Source organism: Pelecanus crispus, chromosome 6, assembly GCF_030463565.1.
Source record: "Pelecanus crispus isolate bPelCri1 chromosome 6, bPelCri1.pri, whole genome shotgun sequence".
NCBI lineage: Eukaryota > Metazoa > Chordata > Aves > Pelecaniformes > Pelecanidae > Pelecanus > Pelecanus crispus.
Genome location: NC_134648.1, coordinates 64,428,128 through 64,451,784, shown reverse-complemented (window position 1 = coordinate 64,451,784; position 23,657 = coordinate 64,428,128). Strand labels below are relative to the sequence as shown.

Sequence of the window (23,657 nt, the reverse complement as noted above, 5' to 3'; positions counted from 1 at the left end):
CACTGGCGAGGGTCACCGAGCCCCAGTGCAGTATCACCTGCACCCCTCCACGGCTGGAGCACATGCCCTGCTTTCCTTTCCTGTCACTTCCGAGAGTCATCCAGGGCAGAGCTGCCACGCAGTGGCACATAAGGACGTAAGGCACCAGACGGCTCAGCTTTATGGTCCCTGTGTGATTGCAGAAGAAAAGGCAGCCCAGAGACGCAATGCTGGTCAGGGCCGGCATCAGGACAGCCCTAAAGGAGCAAGGAGGCTTTCCAAGCACTGCCCACAGTGCAGGTGGGATGCTTTTGCCACACTGGCGCTCACGCAGCAGCTTCGCCTTGCTCCCCCCATCCTATTTGCTGCATGAGGCCAACGCACAGACATTCAGGCACACCCAGACGCTCAGGGGTCCAGGGCAGCTGAGCTGGAAGCTGGCCCCAGGATTTAAATCCCAGGCATTTAACTCTGGCGACTAGCAACTAGCCTCAACACTTAAATACAGGTATTTCTCTGTATCTCTAATTCCTAAATGCTCTTAAAAATCTGCCCTCACTATTGTAGGTGATTACTTACATGTCTCAAATCTTAAAGTGGCCAGGACTTCGTTAAAAATATGCTTAAACACATGTAAACACACACTGTTAATGGAACATTAAGGTTGAAATATATAGCTTCCTAAGATAAAATAGCACAGCAATAATGATCTGCGTCTCTGATGTATTAAGATCTAGTTGTATCTTCCATGTTTGCTTTAATATCAGACAGCTTGTCGTATAACATTGTATGCATGTCATTAACTGTGGGATGAGGTAATCACACAAAAAAGGAAATGTCACACACTGACTAATGGTTTTGCAGGTATTGTCAACTATGAGAAGTTCTCATGTCATCAAACAGTGTGGACGCTGCGAGGAAGCAATTTCTCTGACAAAGACATAAAGAAGAAAGCTCCTTGTGCACAGAGAATAAGATTAAAATTTATTTTTGTTTCTATTTAAAATGCTGTCATGGTTTAGCCCCAGCCAGCAACTAAGCACCACGCAGCCACTCACTCACTCCCCCTACCCCGATGGGATGGGGGAGAGAATCGGAGGAGTAAGAGTGAGAAACACTCCTGGGTTGAGATAAGAACAGTTTAATAATTGAAATAAAGTAAAATAGTAGTAGTAATAATAACAATATAATAATAATAATAGTAATAACAATATACAAAGCAAGTGACGCACAATGCAATTGCTCACCACCCGCTGACCGATACCCAGACAGTTCCCAGCAGCGATTGCTGCTCCGTGGCCAACCCCCCCCAGTTTCTATACTGAGCATGACGTCATATGGTATGGAATAGCCCTTTGGGCAGTTTGGGTCAGCTGTCCTGGCTGTGCCCCCTCCCAGCTTCTTGCTGGCAGGACATGGGAAGCTGAAAAGTCCTTGACTAGCATAAGCAGTACTTAGCAACAACAAAAACATCAGCGTGTTATCAACATTATTCACATCCTAAATCCAAAACACCACACTATGCCATCTACTAGGAAGAAAATTAACTCTGTCCCAGCCAAAACCAGGACAAATGTATATTTCAATTACTTCAGAGTCTGCCTCTCCAATTACAGTCTTTCTGTCCCTGCACGTCTTCCAGATTCACTGAGTATTTGGAATTCCAGTCTCGCTCAAAAAGGTTTTTTAATTGTTCCTGGATAGGCAGTTGCCTTCTTTGCAGGTTGGTCAAATTCTGTTTGATAATTAGTCCCACGCCAGCTGTATTAATGAAGTAATCTTCTGACCAATTGGAAGTCCCTATGCAATGGAAAAGTAGCTAATTAGAAAACATTAATTTCCCAGTGTTCTGTTTGGTCTCCATTTGTTAAGTCCACATTGCCTGGCTTTGCTGATTTGCTGTACAACTGCAAATCTCATTAGGATCAGCAAAAATCAGGTCACCCCGTTCTTATTCCAGACCTCAGGTTTTGGAAAGTCAGTACTAACTGCAACCCTGAAGCTTCGTAATACTCTGATTCCTCACAGCCAGTGGCAGAGATGCATGAATCTACTCATTATAAATATGGGAATAGAGGGCAACGTTTGGGTATTAAGAGGGGTAAAAGCCAGTGTTTGATGTGGGTTTCTGTGTTTCAAGAAAAAAATCCTTAATGGACTTCATTCTCTTTACTTGTTAAAGGAAAACAAGAGGAGAAACTGGACCCTTGATCAATAAATCCTCAGGAGCTGTTCGGAGCTCAGCATACAATGCCCACTTTTAAACCAGGCAAAGCTAGGAATCCAGCTGTAGACATTGTCTAGGGCTCTCTCCAAAGCTACCACCATTCAGAAAATCAAACACTGTGAAAAAATACACATTTTATCACTTAGCACCTCTGGTGGTCACCTTAGCCAGAAAAATATACTGTCAATTCCAGAAGATACTTAGGCAGGAAAACAAATTATATGCATATCTGTCTTCAGAAGACAACTCAGTAAGAAACAAGTTCTATTATAGGCAATTGGAGCTGCAAGTCCTCAGCCTGCTGGAAGATCGGGCTATTAGCTGGTTTGCATTGTTTGGAGGATGAGCTGACTGAAATGGCAGAGCACCTTCACATTTCCTTTTTTGAGGGATGCTAATAAAAGAGTGAAAAATGAACACCATCCAGACTTTCAGGAATTGAGCAGCAATTGACACTGCTGTTTTCTCATTTCCATTCCTAGAATTCTGTTCAGCAAACAGTGCATGGAATTAATTCCTCCCAGCAATTTCTTTTTATTAAAGTGCGATACCATTACATACTAGAGCATCAGCTATCACTGCATCATTCTGAGCACACAGTCTGTGAAATTCCTACTGTGCTTGTCACAGGCTGTGCACTCAGACTTGTCATGCTCTGTTCTTAATGGTTCACAGTCATATGAAATAATCTCTTACTGAACTTGACCTACATTATTTTCCCCCCTTCACATCTCTACTTCTTCACCCAGGGCAGACATTCTGATAAAGCCATATACTTGATACAGTCCTATAGATCTGAAGATACTGTAAGTGTTTGGAATAATGGAATACATACCAATATAGCCTACTTTATCAGTGACCATATATTTGTTGTGATTCACTCTCCCATAAGGAATATTTGTGTGATTCAGAACTGGAACAATGAAGAGTTTCTGGATGGAGAGAAATTAAAAACATAAATAGAAATACCAAAGTGAGGAACAGATTGAATAATTGGACAATGTAGATTTTCTATATTTTCAAAGAACAGAATAGTACAGAAAAAACAGAAAAGATTATTCCACACACTGTTATTAAATGTACCATAAAAGAGATTTTACTCTTATCCAAGAAAACTAACAAATAGTACTTCCAGTATACATAAAATTGGATAAGCAATTGAGATCAGATAAGGATAATGTTTGCTTCACAATGTTCCATTAGTGGCACAGCTATTATCATTACAGGGCAGACAATTAAATGCAGTTTTAGGCAGCTGTTTAATAGATCTGCATTTACCACTGATTGCTGCTCTTATTTTGTGCTAGAATGGGCTGATCACAGACATGAGGGGTACTGCAGGCAACAATAATGCTTAACTTTCTGTGTTAACTCTTACTAAAATCTACATTTCTGTTGGTTGGGGTTTTTTGGGGTTTGGTTTTTTTTTTTGGTAAAAACCATTCCTCCTTACTTCTGTGACTTCTCTCTGTCATGGTAACTGCATTATGTTGGGAGCTTCCACCCCATCCCTACCCCACTTGATGCATTCCAGCCCAGTGCCTATGGCCTGTGTGTAATATTTAGTGTTCAAAAATGCGTCCATTGGTATAGACAGTCAGCAGAGCTCTCAATTGTAAAAACCTGATAGTGATTAGACCCATTTAAGATATTCCATACAGGAAAAGGTCTATGAGAAGAGCACTAAGTTGACGTATAAACTGTTACTGTCATCAGCAAAAGCAGTGCCTGGATAATGTCACAAGTACTGCAGCTAGACACATCCCTTGGTGTCACCAGTAGCTTGCAATAGCTGCTTCCTCAAAGGTTATCTCTTGGGCCTTATTTTCTCAGGCACCCAAAACAATTGCTGCAACAATGGACAATCTGCTTCTCTAAAACCTGATACTTGCACATGCAACTGGCAGCTTAGACCAAAAAATCAGTGCGGGGGCCCATATCCTCAAGCCATCTTTCCAAAATCAGGTTTATCGTACCACGTCGACACTGATGTGGGCACGTGGGTTGTTGAGAGCACGCAGGGACCTCAGATAGTAGAGCATGGCTGGGTCAGAGTGGGCCCAGCAGCTGACCAGAAGCCGGATTTGTACTCTGTAGTTGAAAGCTGCACATCTCAAAGCATTGTCAATGGCTGGCCAGTATCTAGAGAAAAGTAGGTGGGTGAAAAAAGAGATCTTTTTGAAACAGTTCAGTAGAAAGTTGTGACAATAAACTGAGAATACAAGTAACACTGCACAGATGGGATCTCTAATGTCTAGTAAGAGAAGCCCTTGTGCCTTCACTGGAGGTATAAATAAGATTTCTGCTTTCTACCCAGCCAGTTCTTTTCCCAGTGTGTTTTGAGACCTCCAGTCTCTGCCCAGTTGGGTTGAAATTGATCAAAAAGCTTAAAGCTTAATAAAGTGCATGTACACCGAGCCGCACACAGCATGGTGCCATCATACTCATTTCCTCAGGAAACTAAAAATAACAATAGCAACTCCAACGTAAAGCCAGGTAAAAAAAGGACAGTGCAGAGCCCAGAGGAAAGCTTAAGAGCCGTTTTGCAGAATATGGCCATTTCAGGACCCTGGAGACCGTTTCTAGTGGTCCTGTGCCATCGGCCAGCATGGACAGGCTCTGTCCCTCCCCATCCCTCCTTGCCCTCTTTAGTATGCCATGTGCCCCCGAGGTAACACACACAGCTGTGCTCTCACGAACATGGGGCTGTCTGTTTTCCTGATGTTTGTGCTGGCAGTAGCTTAGGGGAAAATTTTTAACATCTTCACCCAACTACGCAACACTAAGAGCTGGACAATGTATGTTCCAGGACTAATAACTCCAAACACCCGTATAGAATTTTCATTCTGTAGATCCTAACGAGTGCTGCATGGAGGAAGACAAGCATCTTTAGTACAGATTGAAGGACTGATACAGAGAGAGGTCCAACACTCATTCACAGTCCCATGAGCAATAATGAATTAATTTGCCTAACTTATTCCTTTTGGTCTTATGTATAAAGGCCTTAATTCTCAAATCCTCCCTTGTACATCATCCTATCATGATCAACAGACCGGCCATGTGCTTTCACGCTCAGGCTGACTCATAGATCCTGAAAAACTCAGAAAAACATGATATTTAGAAATGCTATTTTTTAACAGTTTCCATTTTTTAAATATATTGGTTTCTAGTTGATTAACACTCAGTCATTAAGACAGCAGCTTTGTTCCCTCTGCCTCAGCTGCTGGAGGAACCTAACCTGAACTAATCAGCCTCAATTCATTACACTACAGCTGGTTGCTGTGGAGATAGCCCGAGGCCCCACATGCTTTCCCTAGGCCTTTCAAACTCTTGTTTGCATCAGATCAGGCCCTAGATGTCACAAATGGTGGATTAAGGCTTCAGATGAAGAATGAGGAGTATTAACACACTCATTCCTAAGGGGGAAAAGAGACTTTCTGGGAACCTAGTCTTAGCTAAAAGCAGGACATGAGAAACCCAGAGATTCAACCATACAACATAGAAACCAAAAATCCTCTAAGCTGTTTGATTTGTAAAAAATATCCTCCAGGTGGAAGCTACCCTTTGAGATTTTGTTTCAAGGAGAGTGGAATTATCTGTGTCTATTATCCTACACCCTTCCTGCTAACACACACATGCCCAGCTGAACAACAGAGGCTTTACGCAGTCGTGGCAGAGGACATGATGTGTGGTATAATTGTGGCTAAACAGCAACCTAGAGCTCACCCTATTCTTTACAAGCCACGTTGTACATAATTATTTTGCTTGAACTTCTTTCTCAGTCGGATTATTTAGATGATTGGAAAACTCAGAAATGCTATAAGCAGATAATACTCAGAGCACTTGGTTGCATGTAAATATCTTAATACAAGCATATCTAAGAGGATTTGGAGTCTTAGTGGTTGGCCTGTGACTGACTAACTTTCTGTGTTACTCAGATTTGAGTTGATGTGAAAAGTCTGAATAATTTTGCTGTGACCTTGGGCAGCCCACTTGGGACTGTGGCAGTGGTCCACCACACACAATTTGATCACTCCAGATCACCACTACCACCTTCTCTTTGAGAGCTGGTGCTGCATGCACCCAGCACACTTCAGGAACTTGGATGTCCTTAGATGGAATTATAAAAAAAGGAAAATAAAAGCCCAGAAGTTTCTTTTAGAGACTGTTTTGACTGTCATTGCAGAGGTCGGCAAGGACAGTTAAGAATCAGCTTCTAAACTATGGGTCAAGTCGGTCAAACAGGCAGCAGAGCCAGAAGTCACGAGTCTTCAGAAGTAAAAAACAGAAAGAGAGAAACAGGAGCAAAAGAGGGGAGCAAAGCAATATTTTCTCTGAAAAGTCTGATGTTAGATATTTCTGCTGTTCCCATTCCTCTCTCTATACATAAAGCTGCTCTGTTGTATTTTGAAGGGAGCTGTCCCTGACTGTTCCTAGCCTGGCACTTCACAGTTTTCCTTCTGTGTGAAGGGCTGCTCTAAAATGCTTGCGAAGCACATGGGCAGTATTGGACCCCATCCAATGTGCAAGTCATGAATGCAGAGCAAAGCCTCAGTTCTCTCCACTCTGAATATTTTCATTGCAGAAGGGGGGGGAATAGTACATTTTTCCTTTAAATAGTGCAGTCAACTGATTTGCTCAGGTTTAAAATTGTACCTTTCTGGATGAACAAAACGGCTGGTAGGGAAATATTCCATAACAGAAACATAGACAAATTTCTGTGCCTCCCTGATAATACTGATTATAGCAAAGAGGTCGTGGGTGCGACCTTCTGGACAAAATGCTGGAGGAGAAGCCTGTAAAGAAGAAAACACACAGGTCAGTGCTTTCATCCTTTTTCTGCCAGACTGTGATTCATTTATATTGAGATCTGTTCCATTTTCATTACAATAGCACAAAGCATTTGAGGTGGAGCACTCTTGTTCCTCATGCCTTCCATGTCTGGATGGGTCAGATACTTACTGATATATTGAGCCCACAGGTAACTGAAGGAGACCTGCACCCCATCCTTGCCATACTACCTGACAGCCGAAGCTGGGTCGACCCTTATTCCTTGAGTAGTTCCAGAAAGACCTGTTGAATGAATTATTAGCCACCTGGAGCACAAGTAACTGAGGACTGCTGAAGAAACTTTTCTGGACAATGCTTAAACATAGTTTACAATCTATCTTGTTATTTTAAAACATACTTACAGAAAAATAGGCTTTTGTCAAGATTCCACTAAATTCTACTTCCAGAGGCTGATCCTTGTTAATGTGGGTAGAATAATTAAGAGGCCAAGGGACTGGGACGGTAGCATTAGCATGTCCAAGGTCCCAGTAAGTACTAAATGTTTTCCAGAGGTCTTTGGCCAAGCAGCTGCAGTTGTATATCACAGCACCAAACTCTTTCACCTGCAAAGAGAGCAAGCTATGTCACAGCCCCAGAAAGAGCCACCCCACGTCCAGGGGTTTCTTTACTTTTTCTCCAATTCAGTCAATATTTTACATCATCATGATTTTCCTGTTATGTGCTAGGTTGTGAATTTCCCCCCAGATTTTTGAATATGCAGCAGCAAAGCTTACCTGAGATAAAGATCTCCAATCCATATTTGCACTACCAATATATATGTGTTTCATGTCTACAATCCAGAATTTGCTATGCAACACTCCTCCTGCCAAATGTCCAAAATCAATCTTTTTTACATGAGCCCCTGAAGAAAGATGGGGAGGGGAAAAAAGCTTAGATACAGTATGGAAATGGTAATCTATACTGCTCTCCTGACAGCCAGAACATGTCTGGATGTCTAATACCTGCAACCGGTAATAACTACCAAAATTCCCAAGCACTCATTCCTGGGAATACAATAACTTGCAAAAATATACAAAATGTGAACTTTCAGAAAAATCCTGAAGGGCATGACAACATACACAGAAATCATAAACTAGTGAATACAGAGTGCTTGTCCTGTGAACCCAGGTAAGCACCATGCCAGAATAGGCCTAAAGGTCTCTAAAGACCAGTTTCTTTCAGATGCCTTTTTGCATTACTGAAGTTCTGAGAACATCACTGAAGTGAGGTAATTACCTTTTTCCTCTAAAAGCTCAAGGTCAGTTGAATTTGTAGCCAAAGTTGGCATACTTGCTGCAACATACACGGACACATTCTCTGCGAGTAATCTCTCAAACCTCTTCAGAATATCCTCACCCTGCATGGTATGTTGTTCGTTAGTTTTTATATTTTGTTATAGAACATTTAGTAAAATATATGCAAGTACAGTGTTACTAATGGTTGCTTCCTCTGAAGAACCCCAACACAAGGGAGGTCAGAAATTTCACCTATTTCAGGACCGTTTCAACCAGAGAAAAAAAGGGAACAAAGATTCTGATCCAATGTATTAATAAAAGTTTATTTTCTATCGTTTAATGCTATCAGATACACGGTTTAAAAGTATGACCACAAACATCCCAGACTTCAAAGGTGAGCGCCCCAATGGAGATCAACTGTTGGATGCTGATGCTCAACAGTTATGCTGCGTCATTTCTCCCTGAGGATAAAAGAAACAGACTGTCCTAAACCGAGCTGTCCCTTTAGCAGAGACAGGGCTCAGCCTTATCTGTCACTTTATTTCTTCTCATGTGGAGGAAATGAGCCAGCTTTCAGCATCAGACCCACCTGGTGAGGAAGACAAGGAGAGCAGTCCCAGAGAGTGAGGACAATGGCAAAGGTGTGCCAGGAGGGAGGCAGAGGCTCTGCCCCCAGTAACAAACAGGCCATAATCTGCTCTATTCAACGAACACCATGATTCCTGACACATGAATAAACTCTGTACCTGCCTCAAATAGAGCGGCCTTGTCCCTTCTGCTTTTCAGAACAGTCCCCAGCCCATACTATCCACCAGACTCTGCTCAGGATTGGCTGGGAGATTCCCAGCTGCCACAGGCCAAAAGAGAGCCAAGGGACAATTAAACACGATGGACGGTCACAAGGTGAGCCTGTGCCATGGCCTCTGTCATTTACTTTTGGTGCTGGAGCCAGAGAGGCCCTGCAGCAAGCCTGGCTGCACAGCGTGCCCATGAGGACCTCCCTGCAAAGGAGAGCAGATGTCCTAAGCAGCTGCCCAATGGCATGGTTCAGGGACACCTGCAAAATGGGCAAATGCAGATGCTGTGTCTGTGCATTGGGGAGAAGCAGCCTCTGCCGCAGTCAGAAGTCTGGCAGACTTTGCTTCCTGACTCTTCCAGCTAGCCAGTGGGAACTGGCACGTTCACTTGCGTGTATGGGGTCCTGTAGGCTCTTCAGCCATGCCACAGGCTGCCTATACCACAGGCTGACCGTCTGCAGGGTACGCAAGTGTGGGTTTGAGACTGACCTCTGGGTTGCTCTTAAAACACTTCATGGAAATATTCAGAGGCACGGGTAGAGCCCCAGTGGAGTCTAGCTTGACTGGAGGAGGAAAACTGGTGTGCTGCTTCACACCTTTCTGGGTTTGCAGGAATAGTCAAGCAATGTCTCTAGGAGACAGACCACACAGTCAATCTGCCATCTGCCACATGTACATGAGACATACGACCATAGATGTGCTTGTCATTGATTTTCTCCTACCTGTTTGGAAGATGAATCATTGACGTTGATATCCTTCCCAGTAAGAGACCAATAGTAAGAAGCCACATGAATTTTTTCCTGGGCTATATCAAGGAGTCTCATCCAGGCTTGGTACAAGGGTTTGGCTGCAGTGCTATTTATCTCAAAAGCTAAGTCATAAGGAACATTTTCCACAAGTTCAAAGCTGCAATGGCAATTGTATATTGTGAAGCAAGTGACTGCGACCCAAGCAGGAAAACAAGCACTTGTCATGCCATACAGTTGGCCATTTTGAACGTCATCCTCAAAAGCAAACAAGCTGAGCTCGACAAACAAGCTGGGAGTACTCTGTATCCCCAGTTTTTATATCCAAGCTTATATGTACATTGTCCCCTCAAATCCAGCAGAATGCCTTCTCAGTAGCCATTCTGAGCTTTGAATTTTACCATCCTAAAGACAAGGAGAAAATAACCTCCTGGGGCTTGGTGGCACTTTGGTACCCTCTCCACCCTCTGTCAGGTCAAACACCCGCTGCCCCCTCCAGCCTCTGAAAGAGGGTGAGCTCAGCAGAGGCTGCTTTGCCTGCTGGTCACTCTGCTGCCTCCCACCACTGCCACAAAGGGAGGATGGCTGGAGGTGGTGGAGCAGCTACAGAGCTATGCTGAACATAAAAGCACAGGATCAGTAGTGGAGCTGCAATACTGCCCCCACTGCCCCTTACAATGGGCAACTATTAATGACCCAATGCCTAAACAACACCCCGACTTTTCCCAAATTAGTGGTACTTTATCACTTATTATACAATGGGAAGAGAACAAAAGCTGTGCTGATATTGTCAGCATTGTAACTATTTCTCTACCTAGTGATTACTTCTTCATCTGCCATTAGGCAAGTCTTACCTGCAGGAATCATTGCACCTATTGGTGTCCTCCTCAATTATTGTGGTTCCTGGGAGATCTCCATAGAGTCCTTCATCCTCCTCCACCTCTTTGTAAATGCTGACAACTGTTTCTTCTCCCACAGGAGCAACTATGATCTCCACTCTCATGAAGTAAACAGCCATCAGGACAAGACCAAGTATCAAAATTGCCCCTAGGATTTGAAACTAGAACAGAATCCAAATAGGAGAAGATTTAAATGATCATAGAATCATAGAATGCTTTGGGTTGGAAGGGACCTCACCAAGTCACTGATAGACCAGCTCATGGTCACCTGTTGTGGGTGAGTAAATCTCAATCATTGAACACTAGTTCTGCCTTCAGCTACTGGCAGACAGTATTCTTAGATACAGCACTGAAAGTGAGGACCACAAGCTGCATAGGGGTTGTTTTGTGTGAGGACCGTGACTTCAGTTTTGGTTTAATTTTTCCTGTACCAACATGTGAAAAACATGGTTTTTCCCAAATCTTATGATTAGTTTGATGTTTATTAGCTTTATTTTAGCACAAGACAAATGGGTGTTCAACAAAATTTCTACCAAAATCAAACCAAGGAAATCCATAACACAAGTTTAGCTGTGGGATCAAGCCCAGCACTGCCATAAAGAGGAAGTTCATGAAGTCAGGGGAGAAAAAACAGGACTGAAATTGTCAGAAGCAGAAGGACATTTTGTGGTTTCTGAACATGTTTTGGTTTTGCCTTTTAAATTAAACCTCACTTAAGTGAAACTACACAAATCTCGTTTATCAATATGGCAAGTGAATTGTATTTCCTTGTCATTCTAGTGTGGTGAGTTAGCTTTATTTCCCTTTTTCTGTACTTTGTTTTTTTCCCCTGAACATAGATTAAAAAAAAAAAAATAGCCTGGCCACCTGGTACATCCAGATCTGGAGTCCAGCCACTCACATGCTGTAACCTACAGCACCAGGCTTTATATGTTGTCCTATATTAAGGAGGAAAAGACAGCCACCAGTTCAAATTCATTTTCCCCCAATAATTATCATGTCTGGCTCCGATGGCAAATCTTGGGAAGTGGGACCATCCACCACCCTGTGATAGGCAACATGAACTTCAGAGTTGAGCTTTTGAACATCCAGGCAGGAGAACTGAGTCTGGGAGTGGTCATAAGGCTGTAGCTATAAATGTGAGCTCCCAAAAGGGTACATATGAAAAATGCAGAGAAACCAGTTGCCTCTGAAAGTATCTATTTCAGTTTCTATGTGGATAAAGTTTCTTACTTTTCATTTTCTCTACTTTTCTCAAGATCTACAGTGCTGCCATCAATTTCAGGCAGTGATTTGAGTGAGAAAAGTGTTTTTAAACTGACTATCTACTTAAATTTTTGCCTTCTGGTTTGTTCTCCCTCTCATTGATGGCAAAAAAATCCCACCAATTTTTAACAGTTCTGCATTTCATTCCGTGAACATGTTGGCAAGACTTAAACATCGCACAGGTTTTAGAAGACATTTCTAAGGTAAGAGATCTATTTTGAAGTCACATCTTGGCTGTCACCATGCTGTACACTGTGATGTCCAGGTGCTCTAGGCATGCTGAATAAATAAATAAATGCTATGCTAATGGTGGAAGGGAGGCTATTTGTATGAGCAAGGTTTACTGTCCTGAGCCAGGGCTGCAGGATTAGGCTTCACGTGACTCCCTCTCAGCAAGGTTTGATCAGCCTACTGGATAAATCAATGAGGGGTTTGTCACTCACTTGTTTACAAATAGGATCGAAACGTACACGGATTTCTAAAACAGGCAATAAAATTATGCTTAATCTGTTATTTCTTTTCAGAAATGTCAGTGTAATCTCAGGTCTTGTAAGCAAATGTAGTGTATCCCAATAATTACCATTTTGACGTCTTTTTGATTGTTCACGCTTAATTTCTTGTTGGAGAACTCATTAAACATCAGGGATGTTTTTAATGCTTTTTTCACAATCTGAAAAACAGAAATGTATGCAAGGGGAAAAATAAAGCTTTATGGCAACATTTGTATAAAGCCAGTTACAGACTAAAAATGCAGCTTACTGCCATTGCTTTATAGAGTGCTCTGAGATTTAAGTACAGATCTGTGCAACATCCTCACAGTATTAGGGGTCTTGAGTGACATTAACAGACTTCAAAGTGAGAGGGAGAGACAGGTCCCTGCAGTTTTCCCCTGGTGCTGTCTACACACAAAAATCACTGCAGTAATTAATGTGTAAACAACTGCATCGCTGCCTCTTCAACTTATCCTCCAACACCCACTTTTGTCCTGTTGCAAGCTAAAACATTTGCCAACAAGCAGTAATTAAGCGCAGCAGCTGTGGGTGATAGTGTACAGCATCAGTGTCATCCTGTGTGTGACTCTGTTAGGCTCCTGCTCTCTTCCTCTGCGTGTGAGTTGTTGTCGTGGTTTAACCCCAGCCAGCAACTCAGCACCACGCAGCCGCTCGCTCACTCCCCCTGCCCCGATGGGATGGGGGAGAGAATCGGAGGAGTAAGAGTGAGAAACACTCCTGGGTTGAGATAAGAACAGTTTAATAATTGAAATAAAGTAAAATAGTAGTAGTAATAATGACAATATAATAATAATAATAATAGTAATAATAATATACAAAGCAAGTGATGCACAATGCAATTGCTCACCACCCGATGACCGATACCCAGACAGTTCCTGAGCAGCAATCGCTGCTCCCCAGACAACTCCCCCAGTTTCTATACTGAGCATGATGTCATGTGGTATGGAATAGCCCTTTGGGCAGTTTGGATCAACTCTTCTGGCTGTGCCCCCTCCCAGTTTCTTGTGCACCTGGCAGAGCATGGGAAGCTGAAAAGTCCTTGACTGGCATAAGCAGTACTCAGCAACAACTAAAACATCAGCATGTTATCAACATTCTTCTCATCCTAAATCCAAAACACAGCACTATGCCTTCTACTAGGAAGAAAATTAACTCTATCCGAGCTGAAACCAGGACAGTTGTCTTTAACAGTAGTGTCTCTTCCAGAAGGTACTCTGTTAAGGGGACATGGGCCAGGCTGAAATCTAAACTCCTCTTCTCTCCTGTTGCAACCATGACCCTGGGAAGTAAGTTAACTTCTTTCCCTCCTCAGACAGTATTGCTCCACAGCTCCTCTGCTGTGTTATCACCAGCAGACGACCACAAGAGTAAATAACAAAATATGCCCAAACTCATAGCAGATGATAGGGCACGTGGTTGGCCGCTTACCTTTTTGCCTTCGCGAAAGGTCAAACCAAAAACTTCACACATGGGCCATGAATCATCCCTGCACCGGCAGAGGTGAATTTACCCCATAGGAGTCAGCTGTTGTTTTTCATCCTCAGAAGCGAGAACACCATGCTGCGGTACGGTAGATTTCAGCAAGTGCTACCAGACGATATCACCACCTGTCCCGTCCCCCAACTACTGCTTCCTATCCCTGAGCCACTGGGTGTTTGTAGCCTGGGGGATGAACATGCTGTAATGGTATCATCAGATATGCAGTTGCTCTGTGGCTTACAGAGTGTGGGTGGCCACACTCGAACAAGTTTTAGGTAGGAAGGATCCTGCCAGGCTTGTCTCATCCATCTTGCCATATGTTCACAGCTATTGTCACCTGAACTGGATAGGCTCGTGGTGTCTGCCCTCCCACACCAGTAAGGCAGCATGGCCACACATGTCCATGCTGCGTCCAAGTCCTGCCCACTCCACCTTTCTGTACAGATACGGTGACCGCATGGAACAGGCAGGAGCTGGATACAGCATGGACGTAGCCCCGAAGGCTTCCTGTGGGACCCAGCTCACAAGAACTAGTGGAGCTGAACCAAAGAGGTGGAGGATATCTTGGGAGACAAAGGAGGTGGGTCTGAAACAGTGACCTGGGGAATGCGGAGAGGGATGTGAAAAGAGAGGACCCAAGAGGTAAAAGAGCAGAGAAGGGAGAATGAAAAATGTGGAGAGGGAAGGAAAGGTATGAACAGTCATGCTTAAAAGCATGCTAGAACTGCAGAGATGAAAGCTAAGTTTCTGTTTCGGGGTCTGCTTGTTGTTACTATCAGCTGTAATCATTACAGCAGTGCTTACTTTCCAAGGCAGTTTTACTCACACTTTTCACTGGCACTTCCTTTTCCTGTCCCCAGATCCAGATGCAAGCTTTTACACTAGAAATAGTTATAAATGCTGGCAGGTAAACACCCATTCTCCCAGCCCTGGAGAAACAGCTGCTGCCAGCAGTGACAGACAGTTGGCCATTTCCTGGTGAACATCAGGTCCCCACGCCCCTGAAATCCCAGTTCGTGTTTTAAGCACAGTACAAAGACACAGTGCCTTACCCCAAAGAGCTTACAGCCCGAGCAGAGAGGGGGGATATAACACATCGCGCAGAGATGTTGCTGCGTTGTGACAGCAACACGTCATTCCACCTGGAGAGAAAGCGGTCAAATGCCAACCCAGAAAACTTAGTGGGAAGAAAAGGAAGAGAGAACAAGAGAGAAGAGGCTAAGGAGTTTGGTAGGAAACCAAGGCAAAGGGATTTTCAAAGAAGGAGAAAGGCAACTGAAAAACAACAGCAGCAACCCTTCAGCCTGGGCCAGGAGAGCCCAGTGAGGCTGCAGGTCACACTCCACAGCTCGCTGCTTTGGCAGCAGCTGTCCCAACCTGCTGGCCTATCCAGGAACAAACAGCCCCCCCGGGTGGTTCTCATCACAGCACCAGGGCATGAGAGGTGTCATCTTGTCCCTCTGGCCCCCAGACCTAAAGTGCTCCCTACAATACATTTGGTGACCCAAGCAGTGTCTTGGTAAGGAACTGCAGCTGTAGATGCACTTACAGCTGTGTGCTGGCTTCAGAAGGAGGGAACTTGTGAGAAACAACTCGTTTCGGTTCTCTTTTTCAGCAACAGTTACAAAATGGCTTCAAAAAGCAGCATTTCTCTTAAAATATGAGAGCGAACAGATCTCATCTGTGCCATAATAGAGTCATCTACCATTTGGTTCAAAGTCCTTCCTGATATCTTTGACCAGTGACGGGTTAGATTCCCAGCTGCTATATAGAAGTCATGAGACCTGCGCTAAAATACGCAGTTTAATTTTCAAGAAAGAAAACATCACAGACTCAACCAGAATTCTTAAGAATAATATTGTAGCTGGTCAGCAATTAACTATGGCTCTCTGTAAGCTTTCTGGGCTTTACTAGCTGCCAATTTCAATGACTAAAGTTCATCCAACAGCAATAAATACAAGTGCTACTTAGCATTGCTTCACAGACTGGGACACAATCTCCTGAGTACACATGGGGGACTATTGTTTATAACAATAAGGCTGCTTTCTCCCTGCCCCAAAATAACTTTTGGTAATTCTTTTCTCCATCAGCAACAAACTGTTTCAGATTTTGGATTTCAAACACAAGGATGACACTTCTTACTATACAAAATCCTCCCTGGAAGCTGTTTGAAGCTCCTCAGATGAACAAAGTGCATTCATCTCTCCATGACCACCCCCCAGCACTCTCAAGATGATGGCAAATGTACTTACCATCCTGGAAGACCTTCTCATGTGTGGATGTCCTACTGTAGTCTGATGTTACTCCCAACTCTACTTACAAGAGGCAGCACACATGCTTTTTGCCACAGATTTGGTTTGGGTTCCTCTGGTTTTTTTTCCTCCTCCTGCTGCAGATTACTTCCTCTTAAACACTGAGTTTCACAACACGCATGGACAGTTAGAGTCCCAAGTTATCAACTAGTTGTTGCGACCCAGTTCTTAGACTCCAGGTCCTGATCTCCGCCTGTTTGGCGTAACTGTGCGCAGTGCCTGACCCGGTGCAAACTCCGTTGGATGGCTACGTTCCCACTGTCCTCAGTGACATAAGGTCGGAGCCTACCTAGGTCAGCAGTAGAAGACACTGGCTGAAAAGACCGCTCAGCTTCAGTGCAGTTTATGTCCCAGGCACGGCAGTATTCTTCATTCTTAACCCACCAGAAGCTTAATTTTAAACAGACAAACAAACCCTCCAAAACCACCTCTCTACCCAGTTCCTCTTGCAAGCACCCTCCTGCCCAACCATCCTTGGACAAACATAAGGGAGCAAACTAGTTCCTTTGAAATAATACAGCTTTTGTCTTAACCAAATGGTATCTGGAATTTGCAGTGACATTGTTGAGGGAGGTTACATGCAACGTTGAGTTTGAGTCAGCTTCTAAGAAATGATGCCTTCTGTAAAAATCGAAAGGCTGCATCTCAGTTGACACAATATAATACGGCAATGCTGCTGCTATTCTTCAGGCAGTCGAGGCAGTCCCTCGATCCTATTGAACCGAAGCTTGTAATTCCCTAGTTCAGTACCTGAGGAAGGCTGCTGTAGTGGAAAAAAAAACAACGGAGAGACAACTGAGAGCTGAGAAGGGTCGTGAGGCTTTATCGTACCTTGTATTAAGCTGCTGAAGATAGAAAAGCTAAGAGGAGCCAGAGGATAGGTCAGGTACAGCAGGAAGAGGCCTTTCTCTGGGAAGCTGAAGGTGTCACGAATCCTCTGCTTCCCCTGCGATCAAAGCACGGGCAGTAACTCAATGAGGGACAAAAGTGAGAGAAAAGAAGATGGTGGAGCAGACAGGATGCCTGTCAGACCAGCCAGCTCTCTCCTGAATTTACTGCTGTACACAGGTCACCTGTCAGTGGGGCCATCCCAAATATCTATTAAAACAGGGCTTGAAAACAAGGCAAAGGCTACCGCCATCCCTTTAGACTCAGGTTACCAGAAAGCTGAAGGCACCACACAAGCAGCAGCACATTTGTATGAAGTTCAGGACTTATCATTAGTTGCTCCAGTATCACCAGTTTGGTTCAAACTGGGAGAGGCTGGGTTATATCAGGAGGAAGAGCAGCTTCCAGAAAATGGAATTGTATTTCTCCTCCTCCTTGGCAGCGCTCTAGCCACTTACAGCTCTGATTAATCTCATCCTCCTCCTCCTCTCCAGCTTGCAAAGGCCTGGTTTCCTTCTGCTTATCTGATCTCACATACCAGCCCAACACATTTCTGATCTCACTAGCAGTGATGTAGCTGTGCGGGTTTAAAGATGGAAGTGGGTTTGTGGGGAGAATATGGTTTATTTGACCAACTCATGCAATTGGAGGGAGGAAAGAAAAAAAGACTGGCAAGTTTCAGGGCAAACAAGCAATCTTTTTTATTCTTCCTCTTCCCCGTCTCTCAGGCAAGGCTGCTTCTACCACCTGCTCTGGTTGGCTTGCCACCATCCCACACACAGAGTAAATAAATCTCTCACCGTACACTTGGATGCCATGCTGTGGTTAACGTACTCCCTCTAAAAAGCATTCTTGGACTCCAGTTTGGTAGAAGGGTGCATTAAAAGATACAGTGAAAGATCTTTTAATGCCTATGTGGGAGGTTCGCTAAGAAGAAACTGCCAGTTTAACACATTCTCATCTCCGAGAGCTAATAATAGATAAAGACGTTGCTACCACCGCAGAGATTACTACAAAACTACACTTTCTGTTTCACGAGGACTAGGCGGCTGGGCTCCAAACACCAACAGTCGACAGAAGGATGGGAGGCAGGAACATCCAGGGTCCTTACACTTGAGAAGAAAAACGCTCTATTTATACTTTGTGCCAAAAGATTGTATACTCAAATGAGCTGGGGGGAAGAGCAGGGGGTGACGAAGTCATTTCAGGTCAAGAATTGGGAAGTGATTCAGCTGACAAGCCTAGAGAAAATTTCAAAGTCTAAATAAAATTCTGATTCTTTTGTCTGGAAGTATTGTTAAAGATTTACTCAATTTCCACTTTTTGAAAAATTCAGTAAATTCACTAAAATATCTAACCATGGACTTGAAATATTTAACACTTACTTGGAATCATTTTGTTCAACCTAAAATTAAATGCTTGTCAGCTGTATGCTGTTTGGAAAAGCATTTCAATTGGGGAAAAAAAAAAAAAACAATCAGTGATTTGCATAGCTCAAGTCCTTTGCTGTCTCAGTCATGTCAAGCCTCTTGTGTGGCACTTGCCCTTCAGTCACACCTAGGAAAGATGACCTACAAGTATAGGAAAAGCTTCAGTATATGCTGTCTGCTTTGAATATATCTGGCTTTATATTACAAAAATCACACTCCTCTTTGATTTGCAAAGTACATAACCCAGGAAAATCCAGGTAACCCAGGAAACCACTGGCCCCATGCAACCACTATCCTCATGTCCTCCTGAAGATAAAGAATATTTTCTTGCTTACACAGAGGTTGCTTTGCCTGTGGTGAAGGTGTGTTACGGGCTGCGTGTCGTGGCTTAACCCCAGCCAGCAACTGAGCACCACGCAGCCTGTGGTGGTGCATCCCCCCCCCCATTCCTCTTTCTCTTCAACAGCTTTACGATCTCAGGAATTCCAGGCCGACGCTTCTGTGTAGCGAGTTGGTCAGTTAAGCACCCCTTAATTGTACTAGAATCTCCGACATGGCTGAAGCAGAGAGCGGCCCTGTCCTTATCAAAATCTTCGTATTATGGCTAACGAGGGGAGCAAGAACAAACAGCTACCCCAGACAGCCTTGAAACAGAGTGGTATCATCATTACTTGAATTCCAGCAACTACCGATCCGAACTGTGGCTCGGGTGGAAATTTACTGGTGATTAACGTCAATCATCTCACAATCCTATAAACAGCATTCCTAAGTGAGGCCCTTTGAGCTCTCCTGGACCGCCGCGGGCTGCACCAGCATCTCCCTCTGAGCGAGACGCCTCTCGGAGCCAGCAAACTCTGAAAGTTTGCTACAACCAGAAATCCATTGCCAAAGACCAACAGTGGAGCCTGGGCTGAAACCCTTCACTCCTCGAGGCTCAACCCTCGCCCGCTGAGAAATGCCAAGACATTAGACGTATTTCACTGAACTCGAGGGGAATCTTTAACAGGTATACCATTTTTATATATGCATTCATCTTTGTGTGTATGCATGCGTGAATCAGTTTAAGTAGTCTGTAGATGTACGATTTAATTTCAAAGTGAGTCTTATACTGCTGCATTATCCTTATTCCTATTAAACCATTGACCATGTCTGACACTAAGGTTGAACCTAGCCACAACTAGACTCCTCTCTGAGAAGGAGTTTAGAAAGCAAGGGGGTCTATTCTGAACCTCACGACTCAACGGGAGGGTCCTCCTTATCCCCTACATACGCAATCCCTTTGTGAATCATTCCAACTCAGTGTAATTTAATTTTCCTTTATGCACTTCCATGTAGTAATAGAGTGAACCTTGCCATCTTCGAATCTGTAACTAAGTCACTGTTTTGATCGATTTTGTCTAATCACTTTGTTAATCATTGATGACTGAGTGCTATTAAAAATACTACAATCAAATTCTGCGATTTGCTACAAGTAAATTCTAAACTGCTACTAAATCAAACTGTGTAAAGTCTCTCATTCACAATAAATTGACATAATCAGCAGGACTCACAAACCTGCATTCGTGACACAGCCGCTCACTCACTCCTCCTGCCCTGGTGGGATGGGGGACAGAATTGGAAGAGTAAGAGTGAGAAAACTCATAGATTGAGATAAGAACAGTTTAATAATTGAAATAAAGTATAATAGTAGTAGTAGTAGTAATAATAATAATAATATACAAAGCAAGTGATGCACAATGCAACCACTTACCACCCACTGACCAATGCCCAGCCAGTCCCCGAGCAGCGATCAGCAGCGATCGCTCTCCCCCAGCCAACCCCCCCCAGTTTATATGCTGGGCATGACGTCATATGGTATGGAATAGCCCTTTGGTCATTTGGGTCAGCTGTCCTGGCTGTGCCCCCTCCCAGCTTCTCGCTGGCAGGGCATGGGAAGCTGAAAAGTCCTGGACTGGCATAAGCAGTACTCAGCAACAACTAAAACATCAGTGTGTTATCAATGTTGTTCTCATACTAAATCCAAAACACCACACCATACCACCTACTACAAAGAAAATTAACTCTATCCCAGCCAAAACCAGGACAGTACGTTATAACCCACCCTCTACAAGCCTGACCAGCTATCAGCAGCTACGAGGGAGAACCATTCCCTGGGAGAAACGTACCACCCAAAAGAGTGACCTGCTACCTACGATTACTGCTATGTTAAAGCCACGAGTCCTCTTGCTGAAACCAAATTTCACCCATGCCTCTGGATCTTTCCTTGTCTACAAAGCATCCCCAGGCACCAAGTGGATGCCACATTTTGGGTTTGGGTTTTTTTTTTCTTCCTTCCTATGGTTCCTGTGAGTTGGATGTTGACAGAGGCAGAAGCGTTAGTGCCGAACAAGCCTTTTCTGACACTAACTCTTTTGGCAAGTACAGTATTTTCAGTAATTTCTGTTCAGAGGAGGAAAAAGAAGCTTAAGGAGGATAGTGTCCTAGTGAGTAGTAGTTTCTTACATTGATTTTTCTTGGCTTCCCTTCTTGCATTCAGAGGTCTAAGAAGTCAATGCATTAAAATAAAACACGTTTTCTAGAAAAACCACATCAAGTGTGCTCCTGTGCGCAGGTGCTCCAAGTATCTGCAAGGCTGCATCCAAATGGTTGTACCCCTCCTGAGGAAAGCAACACAGCCCACAGCCAGACCACCCACTGTTGCCCCATGCCAACCCCATCCCGCCAGAAAAAGCTGAGACCAGCAGGGCTTTGCTCTTGAACAGTCCACAAATGCCCTTGTTGAAAAAGGCATGGTCCTCCCATACCATCACGTAGGCAGGACCCAATAGATTCAGTCAAGTATCACCATACCATACTCAGAAGTAAGACCACCCTGAGGTGATGGGGACTTGGGGACTTCAATCCTGTGACTACGGGGGCAGGGGAAAGGGGACTCCTGTACTATTAGAGAGGGATCTGCCCCAGCCGTAGGTGTCACCAGGAAGGATCCAGTTGCACTGTGAGTCTTCAGTTGCTGACAATTCTTTCATTACACTGTAGCTAACACCAATGTAAACAAGCAGTTGAAAAATTTAGTCCACCAAACACATACTCCCCCCCAAACTAACACACAAAACCCAGAATCATTGTCACATGATAAAAGAATGATTTATTAGAGCAACTTTATGATAAAATTATATAAAATAACAATTTGGTTTTTTAAAGACGTCCACAATATCACCTTGAAACAAAATGTACAGATACTGCCTATAATGCAAACAAAAATAAATTACCATTCAAAAAAAAAACAAAAGTGGAAAAAATCAGGGCAGGAGAAACAAATCAAAATTATACACAGCATTTCAAGAGGGTGTGGAAAAGAGAAAGTCATTAATTGATTCAAGTTATACAAACGTGTTTCAGCTTTACTCTCAGACAGCTCAGCTTGCATTTGTGTTGCATGCAAATGGAATGATCCAGTGAACAGTTCAGAACAGCAGAATCAGCAGCATAACAACAGCAGAGAGTGAAATAGGCACAATTCAGCATGGGGCACATCAAAAGTGAACAGGTAGTTCTGTCTGGTCTTTGCAAAAGTTATACACATTTGCTGAACTTCAAAAATAGCTAGTGTGATCTGCAAAACAAGAAAAAAAACTAGTAGAATCTTGCACTTAAATACTTTACACTTTTTTTTTTGTCTCCTCTTTTTTTCAGTAGGCTGTATGTAAACATTCCACTAGTTGTACCTTTACTAAAATAGTTAAAGATGATGCAGACGTTCTTTTCTCCTGGAGCACGACCATGACATGGCATCACTATACATACACTTAGGCCCTCACTCACAAAGCTCATACACATTCTCGCAGGAATTTACATTCACGCCATCAGAACAGAGTAACAGGTTTTTACATTTGAAAGCGCTGAACTGAGAACATGGTTTTCAAGTATAGTGGAAGAGCTGAGGGCTGGGATTTTGAAAGTTGCTCACAGTGCCAGGCACCCAAAGCGTACAGAAACGCAAAAGGACCCGAGCACTTGCTTCCCCAAGACTTTGAAAATCCCACCCTTCATTACATTTCTTTAGTCAGATACAAAACACATGAAAGCAATATGGTATGCGAGTGACCCACAGGTCAGCGTCACCCCCACCAAGCTCAATGCAAGGCCCATCCGTAGCTCATGGAAGCCAACGCGTATCTTATGCGCTGATCCTGGGCCACCCAGATACACCACTACACATCTGTTACGGTCACGCTGGACTCACACAGAGGCATGTTTTCATGGTTGCATACAGTACTACTTGTAAGAATGAACAATCAGTGAAGGAGTGAGTAATAGTCAAGTGGCTAGCTCTTTGGCTTATCTGGAGCAGAGAAATGCAAATGGGGTGTACTTCAGAAGCAGTGAATACAAGAAAAAAAAAAATGTGGCATTTCATCATTGACTAGCAAAACTGTTTTAAATGCAAAGATCCAAGGATGAACGTTGTGTCAGGACACAGAAGCATTTCATAGGTTGGCTGAGTCACAAATAAAACAAATCAAGCTGTGCATTCTCCCCCCACTTTGCACACACATTTCCAAATTATAAACAGACACTGATTGTTGCATCCTTGTTAGTCACTTGCAGAGGTACCATATTTTGCGGCTTGATTTAATTAATGTAAGGTGTCTGCGGGCTCTCTCTCAAGTTCAGAGCAGAGCAACCAAGGAAGAAAATCCATCCCTGATGTGTTCATGAATGAAAGAAGAATCAAGCAATTTTGAAGTGAAAGTAAACCAAAGTCCCATCAAGGACATGTTGTAGAGAAACAAAATGCACTAGAGCATAGCCATAAAGATGTGGAAACATGGGTAACAAATAATAATAAAAGTCAGATGTCTGAGTAATTCATGTGTGGCTACAGCAAAACTGAAAGTAACAGCAACACCTTATCTGTGAAGGTCCTTCAACTCCTAGTGAGTTGGGGTAGCACCTGGTCAGTTCAAACCCTCACCAAGGAGGGCTTGAGAAATTGTGTCACATGTCAGCAACGATACCACCACTTAGGATATTCATCAAGGACAGAGTCAGGT

General features: G+C 43.6%; 1 protein-coding gene across 1 annotated transcript; it reads right to left on the bottom strand.

The window, feature by feature from the left end:
• Window positions 1-1,557: 1,557 nt before the first annotated feature.
• Window positions 1,558-16,293, bottom strand: PLD4 (phospholipase D family member 4). Its single transcript, XM_075712679.1, has 11 exons — window positions 16,223-16,293; window positions 12,560-12,649; window positions 10,669-10,874; window positions 9,791-9,974; window positions 8,273-8,393; window positions 7,771-7,898; window positions 7,399-7,599; window positions 6,863-7,002; window positions 4,183-4,348; window positions 3,042-3,138; window positions 1,558-1,779 (listed from the first exon to the last, which is right to left on the bottom strand). The coding sequence occupies exons 1-11, from the start codon at window positions 16,241-16,243 to the stop codon at window positions 1,571-1,573; spliced, it is 1,563 nt and encodes a 520-aa protein (XP_075568794.1). The 5' UTR covers window positions 16,244-16,293; the 3' UTR covers window positions 1,558-1,570.
• Between the last annotated feature and the right edge of the window lie 7,364 nt (window positions 16,294-23,657).

Bases quoted from the DNA above. Each gene is read 5' to 3' on its own strand.
- PLD4 (XM_075712679.1), bottom strand. From the start codon at position 16,243: ATGAGAAGGTCTTCCAGGATG. The intron at 9,975-10,668 runs GTAAGACTTGCC...TTGCCATTGCAG, and splicing joins AGGTGCAATGATTCCTGCAG to CTTTGAACTTGTGGAAAATG. The intron at 8,394-9,790 runs GTAGGAGAAAAT...CATACCATGCAG, and splicing joins ATGATTCATCTTCCAAACAG to GGTGAGGATATTCTGAAGAG.